This window comes from Chenopodium quinoa, unplaced genomic scaffold (assembly GCF_001683475.1).
Source record: "Chenopodium quinoa cultivar QQ74 unplaced genomic scaffold, ASM168347v1, whole genome shotgun sequence".
NCBI lineage: Eukaryota > Viridiplantae > Streptophyta > Magnoliopsida > Caryophyllales > Amaranthaceae > Chenopodium > Chenopodium quinoa.
In genome coordinates, this window is record NW_018743212.1 from 785,817 (window position 1) to 793,629 (window position 7,813).

At 34.6% G+C, this 7,813-nt stretch overlaps 1 protein-coding gene across 2 annotated transcripts; it reads right to left on the bottom strand.

The window, feature by feature from the left end:
• Positions 1-434: 434 nt before the first annotated feature.
• LOC110734253 (protein S-acyltransferase 18-like) lies at positions 435-4,079 on the bottom strand. 2 transcript variants are annotated; one of them, XM_021914332.1, is made up of 9 exons: positions 3,875-4,079; positions 3,251-3,404; positions 3,056-3,169; positions 2,522-2,968; positions 2,351-2,422; positions 2,073-2,204; positions 1,907-1,987; positions 1,157-1,318; positions 435-1,040 (listed from the first exon to the last, which is right to left on the bottom strand). In XM_021914332.1, exons 2-9 carry the CDS (start codon positions 3,296-3,298, stop codon positions 561-563), a joined length of 1,536 nt encoding a protein of 511 aa, XP_021770024.1. In that variant the 5' UTR covers positions 3,299-3,404; positions 3,875-4,079; the 3' UTR covers positions 435-560. The 2 variants fall into 2 exon arrangements, with proteins under 2 accessions (XP_021770024.1, XP_021770026.1); XM_021914334.1 differs by lacking the exon at positions 3,875-4,079 and adding an exon at positions 3,550-3,864.
• Between the last annotated feature and the right edge of the window lie 3,734 nt (positions 4,080-7,813).

A 7,813-nucleotide genomic window follows, 5' to 3' on the forward strand; every position in this document is an offset into this window, starting at 1 on the left:
AAAAATAACATAACTTTCACATAATAGCCATTCATTATGAAGTACTACTATAAAACAAAATAAGTTCAAACTTGAGTATGCATGTCTATTGGCTATTCAATAATATACTCACAAAGATCCTATACTCCTGTCAATAACTTAATAATCAAAGTACAATACAACACAATCCATATCATTCCTGTACATTATCCATAACTTGTCTGCAATGGCTCAAGGCAATATAAAAATTCCATGTTTTTTCTGGGGTTGGAAGACAGTCATCCAAACATCAAGCATTTTTATCTTTATGTACTTTTTTTTTTAGGGCATCATCTTTATGTACTTAAACTTCTGCTTTGCAACAAAGATTATCATAACTTCCACAAATATTTTCTATTTTCTATTTATATGCTCAGAAAGCAATGAGTTGCATATGTAATTCAAGAATTATGTAATTCAAGAAGCAAAAGGGGCCAAACCATTGATCCCTGGTATAAATTGCATATAATAAATGAATCATCGGTACTATGAAGTTTTAAATGAGTTCTCAGAGACTGAGAATACAAGTATCACAGATACTATTATCTAGGGGATGCTTCAGCCCCGTCTTTTACAATGGAACACAGAACTTGCTTTGATATATACCCCTCTAGCTCCCTTGACACCCCTGTTAGTTTCAAGTCGAAATTGCTTTTGTATATCTGACTTGGCTGTGCAGCTGTATTGGATAGTGTAGCAGGAGAGCCAGAAATTCGTCTTCTTGGACTTGAGAATCTTCCCGGCGAGCCTGGATGTCTTGCTATTGAAACAAGAGGGGTTGTTTTGTTCTGATCTCTTTCTGGCTTCTCCAAAGGACCTTTTTTCACCTCGAAAGGAAGTGGATTAAGTTGTTCGTGTTCAACCATTTGCTTCTCTTTGGCCTTTTCGGCGGCTTTCAAAGCTTTTTCTTTACTCATCTGTATCAGCTTCCAGGGATCAATGCTAGCACGGAAGTGTTGATTCTGGTTAATGATGGAGGTGCCTGATTGAGGATCGATTTTAACAGATAGTTGTTCTGGGCTCTGAAAGTATCGCAGGGTAATTAGCAAGTCGAGAATAGCAGATATTCAAACAGTCAATAATGTAGAGGCAAGTAGTAAATGCTTGTATATGTAAAGGCGCGCTGCAAATGCTTTACCAGATTTGATTTCTGTCCTATGAACTGAGACAAAATGATCCTTTTTGGTGAAGCAGGTTCACTGCTATCATCTGACGAAAATTCTGAATCATTCAATGACTCCAATCCACTAAATCGATGCTCTGCTCTCATAGCCAATATGTAATCATATGTTCTCATTCCCTGCAACAATATTATTAAGACATACTCAGACTTCAAACAGGCTATATCATATTCAGGTTGCAGCAATAGGCATCTTTTTGGTACACTTAAATAAGTGATCATACTGCAGTTTAAACAAGAAATATTAAACACAGTACACCTAAAATCATGACAGCATAACTAGTGAAAATGTGACTGCTTATGATTTATTCTTGGATAGGAAACTTGTAGCCATTCATGTCACTTGACATTACTTTCTGTTCACAGAAGATCATTAATCAGCTCATGCGCAGAAACAATGAAAAGTAATCAGGCCATAACGTCTACAAGGAAACACAATCTGTCAACGTAGATTGATAAAGAATTACAAGTCGCAAACACTTATAATTTCCTCCCATACAAGATCTAGTACGGTGACAACACTACATGGGCTCGGGCAGTATGAAGTTTCTGCTGGCAAGATTAATAAGGATACCTGTTTGAGTTTTTGAGCACTACTAACAGTTTAAACTTTGTTTCTTTTTAGGAAAGTAGTAATTAATTGAAGCATCACAAATAGTGAATCTTGAGAGATCAGTATCAATTACACAAAGCAGCCAGCAGAAGTACCTTGCGAATGAGAACAACATGAAAGAAAAAGAGTTGGCCAAGTGCTGCTGAGCCATAAGCTGTCAACAAAACCAACACTGCCTACAAGATCATCAGCAATAACCAATGAGCGAAAAGGCATACAAAAAAACGCTAGGTATACAAAGGGCAATCAGATGAAGCTTACAGATATTGCAGCAAGAACTCCCCTAGGAAACTTGGTGGTGTGAAATACCCTTGCTAATTCCTGATCCATGTTTTTCTTATAAGCAAAGCACCGAACGAATACAGCAATAGCTGTTCCTCCTTCAATTGTAAGCTGCAATTATCAGAAAGAATTTAGGCAAAAGATACTTGCAATTGTTTCTCTTCATTCAATAAAAGAACTCGTACACTCATTATGGGATGAATGATTAATGGGAACAAAATTGAAGAACATTTGCAACAAGAAGCTAAAAAACTCACCATCAACAGGACAAATATCATAAGAAGGATGAATGTTGTATAATTCCTTTTTCCAACACAATTGTTCAGCCACTGTAAGGGAGCATAAGATCGAGTTAGAGAAGATCCAATACATTCATACACACACACATACATACAGCCGATACAGGCATACAACATGTACTTTCTTACCCGGCAATGGTGATCAAAGCCTTCAACGCAACGATTACATGTCCTACAATGTTTGCTATGTTTTTTAACATGGAAATTGCACAAGGAGCAAAAGGAGAAATCCTCATCCTTATCATTAGGATCAAGATCAGGCGAAACGGAGTCATCGTCTTCTTTGGTAACAAGGGGAGGCAGAGGAAAAGGAAGCAAGGGATCCAAGTGAACATGACCATTAGCAATGCGCGGATCTAGTAAATACTTCCTCCTTATACAAGTCTTAAGAATCTTTCTCTCCAACCTCCTAAAACACCTCATAACCATCTGTCTCAATATAAAACCATAATTCAACTTTGTCAAGGATTTAACTTTACTCTTCTTCACTTTCTTTTTCTTGTGATTACTATGTCTATTTTTCGAAGACGGATCAGTCCCCGTGCACCTAATAAATAACACCATAACCGACAGTGCCTGATATGAAATGAATCAATTAACAAATTGAATAACTCAAAATTTTAATTTTCAATTTAGAAGTATGTAAATTTTCAAGGGTTTTACCACTGAAGAATATATTGAAATTACTACAATTTCGGCAATTCGATTGCCAAGAAAGAATCCCAGAAAGCAATAGAATGAAGCCACTAGGAAACTGTATACTGCCATTCCCACCATCTGTAAGTAAGATCAAATAAACATCAGAAATTTAATTACCAAATTTCAATCATTTTTATAAAAGGAAAGAAATTTAGTTACCTGTAAAGGGTGGAAAGGACGCTGCCAACCATGGCGCCTGGCGTACATCCGTAGCTAGCAAATTACTGCTGTCGACGCCACCGGCTTCTTGTAGCAAATTCCTCAATATTGAAGGAGAATTGGGGTGTAAAAATCAACCCCAAAAATCTTAATCCTGACAATTTCGTAAAAAATAGGAATAATCATAAATTTAGCTTAAAGAACATAGATTTTGTGACTTTCAACTGAAAATTGAATTGCAAGTAATTGAATTAATAGATATATAGTTATAAATGAAAAACTAAGCACTCAAAAATTACAGAGAAACCCAGAATTTGTTCATATTATTGAAATTTGACGTTCTCTGGTTTGAGCTTGAATTTGAATTAAAAACCCTTAACTGTGTCTGAAGAAGAAGATATCATAAAACAGTCAGAAAATTTTAAAAATCAATAAAATTCCTCGAATTAATGTCATTAATGTTATTCTCTGAGCTGAATCTTACAATTAAAAAAAAAAAAAATTGCAATTTTCAGCCTTGATTCTACACATGTATTATAGCAACAAAAATCAATAATATTAACGGAAAAGAAAGTAAGAAAGAGGAATTAAAATGGGAAATTTAAAAAATGGGAGCCACTTTACCTTGTGATATTGAGTTTTTGCAAGCGTTGGAGAGAGGAGAGAGAAGGATTAAGCGAAGTTGAGCGGGGTTCCCGTTATTTTCAACAATTCGAAATTGAAGAGAGAAAAAGAAAGAAATAAAATGATGTTAGATTTGTTTATTGGGTCAGTCAATATGGCCCAATAATCATACCATTTTTCACTTTCCAAACAAAAAAAGACTTTGTACGAGACGTTGTATTAGTGTGTGTGACCCTCAAGGCCCTACTAAAGCAAACTCTTGTTTTTTGACCCTATCCAATATTAATGATTTGGAGTGGAGTCGTAGTCGGAGTCGGAACCTTGGAGGGTCTAAGTCGGATCTTGCGTAATCCGATTTGTATTCAACCTGTTTCTACACATTAAATTGCCTGATTAACCCTTCTTTAATTCATTAGGGACTCGTAAAAAAACTAAAGTTATTCCGTATAAGATATAATTCAATTTATTAGAGCCTCATAAAAAAAAAAAAAAAACTGGATTTACTCTGTATAAGATATAATTCTTATGTTACCTTGTGTTTGCCTCGTTATATATATATATATATATATATATATATATATATATATATATATATATATATATATATATATATATATATATATATATATATATATATATATATATATATATATATATATATTTTTGTGCCTGAAGTGTATTATATAACTCGACAAGTGATATGAAGGACCGCTACTTTGCCACTATACTATCATATATTCATATCCATAACATTTGATCCCACCAATGATATAAATGATTGTAGAAGGTTGAAGTCGGAAAATACTCGATCGGGTTGTTGATGGAAACCAACAAAGTAGGCGAACATATTTTCTTGTGTAGAAGAATCACAACCCTGCTTAATTAGGTTATCAACTTACAATATATAAAATTAAAATAGCTATAGAATATAATGTAACCGCAGAATTAAGTGGAAACCTCTGAACACATTCAGCAAATACTAAGTGGGAACCTCTGAACATGATTCTCAAGGTTAACAGCAAATGCAAGTGGAAACCTCTGAATCACTGTCCTTTCATTTGTTTAGAACTGTTTAAATACAACTTATACAAGAATCATGCAATATCATACCAGATTACCAGATACTACAAGTTCAAATGCACAAGGCATATTGTTACCTACTTAATCATTTTTTTATAGAATTAGCTCAAGATTAATGCAAGTATGATTTTTACTACTGTCAGATTTTAAGACTATACTTCTGATCCACTGTATAAAATCTGTTCCTGAACTTAATTACAGTTTATTAGCTCAATAATCAAAGTCTAGCGATGGAATTATTTGTTACTCGAGTTAAACTTACAACAAGAGGACAACCAGCAAAGTGGATGCAATCATCCCTTCTCTTTTTGCTTATGCTCATCACACTTCTTTGAGTATCTTTCCAAAGGTGGCAAAGTCTACACACAGATAAATTTGTTGATGACTCGGATTATAGACATGAAAAGATTGTATAGTTTAACTATAGATTAGAAGAATACCTATTTCGTTTTAAAAAAAAAAAAAAAATTACTCGTATTAAGTTTGTTAATCTCTATGTCAATACGACAATACCCATGTCAAAATGTTAAGTTTCCAACACGGGCACTTGAGCTAACATGAGTACCACTTTGTAGTGCTGCAGTAGCATTAAACCACCTAAAAAGTCAAATTATGTAGCCCAAGTCAAAGTACCAACATGACAGTCATTGCGGCATTTTATCAAACAAGTGGTGTGCACAGAAACAGAACAGCAACAAAATGTTCCAAACAATGGAGGTGCCACCAAGAAAAGAGCAAACAACCACCACCACACGTCGGTAATAAAAAGGGATGAGTCTGTCAGACAACCGTAAGATCACCCCCAGCTCACAAGGAACCGGGGAACGATCCTCTACTGCACCAGTGATCCGAAGATCAATGGTTGCTGTTAATCACGCTCTGATCATACGGTCATAATTCATCCACCAGACTTGGTTTTCTGTCTCCTTAGAACTCAAGGATACAGAGGTACGATCCTATAGAACAGATCCTGTTCAAGTAAGGTCGTAACATGAAGTACGCTTGTTTTGGTTTATAAAGAAACATACACAAGTATTACTGCCCAATGTGGGACTTTTCTTGCCATTATTTTTATAGCGGATTTGTATGACACCAAAAATATGGTGGGTAACACTGGTTGTGAATTGTGACATTAAATTTCATGTAAACTTTGTATGCATGCTGGAATCAAGACAAAAAAGTAATTTCTATATGATTAAGCAACGCATTAATTTTTCAGCTTATACATTGAATTAGTGCATCTCCTATACAAAAGTCTGAAATTATACAAGTTTAACTCTGCTCCTAATAGATTCATGCCTAATGTGAAGCATCAAAAGAAGCACTCTCTATCTGTTGTTCAGATAATGTAGTAGCACAAAAGTGTCATAACATAAGCACTATCAGTTTCTTCCTGTTTTCTAATCCTTGTCTGATTGCAGAACACCCGCTGCCAACTAAACTAAATGGACACCACTTTGTCACGTACTTTCGGTGGGTAGACAGTTTTTTTTCCCTCTTAACTCGCGGGAATTTGATCAGTAGTAGAACTGTACAAGTATTAATATCAGCTGGTTTCCGAAAACACATACGAGAAAGTGATGCAGTTTTAAAAATGTAGAGTAGACTGTATACCTCATGAGTAAATTACTAAAAAAATATTACGCTGTTTTTTTCATTTAATAATTAGGGTAATATTATGATGACTAAAGCCTAAATTACCAGCTTTGGGTTTGCAGGGTGTGCTTTTGATTTGCAAAATTACTACCATCTTCCTAAATCATAATCATAATCATAATCATAGAGCGAGCAAGTCATATAGACTTATGTAACCACCAAACAAGTCATTGCCTAGATAAAAGCATATGAAAGCATCTATAGATCAGACAACTGGTGCCATAACAAAGCTTCAGTATTGCAACTCTTTCGAAAACTCGAAGACTACATCCCGACACCATCAGCACTAGAGGATGGTCTAAACTCTTTCTCAACACCCAAACCTACAACACATTTACAAGTATTACCGCGTACATTTTGGCTTATGCTTACGAGCAATTCCTTTAGACTTTGATCAAGCTGAGCTATGGTTTTTATTACTGTGGTTTTTACAACTCTGCTTTCTAGTCCAACCTTGCAAGTAATCGACATAATTGTTCTGTGATTTCTGCTTCTATAATAAGTTAATAACCAGTATTTGAGACTGTAACAAAGGAAAAGAAAGATATAGAGAAAGAAGAAGAAGAAGAAGAAGAAGAAGAAGAAGAAGAAGAAGAAGAAGAAGAAGAAGAAGAAGAAGAAGAAGAAGAAGAAGAAGAAGAAGAAGAAGAAGAAGAAGAAGAAAGAAGAAGAAGAAGAAGAAGAAGAAGAAGAAGAAGAAGAAGAAGAAAGTGTCAAGTTAACTAGAAAGTAACCAACTTTTTCACTCCACTAAGTAAACTCTTCAATAATTGTACTTTCATGGCCTAAAGATTTGAACAAAAAACACATTTCTCATTGCCTTACCCCACACCACCTACAAAATTTGATGCAGCTAAGTTTTCTATCAATTTTTTTCTGTCATTGCCTTACCCCACACCACCTACAAAATTTGATGCAGCTAAGTTTTCTATCAATTTTTTTCTGTTCTTTTTTTTTTTTTTTTTTTTTTTTTGACAATGGGAATTACAAGAGGGAGGGTGATAATATGATAATTTCAACTCATGTAGGTACCATACCAGTTTATCTACTCTATTAAGCTCAATAACTGTCCGTCGAAAGATTTGCCTTAAAAAACATGCAATTGTACTCGCATAAAGTGTCCTGTTATGATATTTGGAAAATATAGGTTATTGAATGATTTGATAATTTCCGCATTTCCTAAAGAATTAATTAAGCTTCATT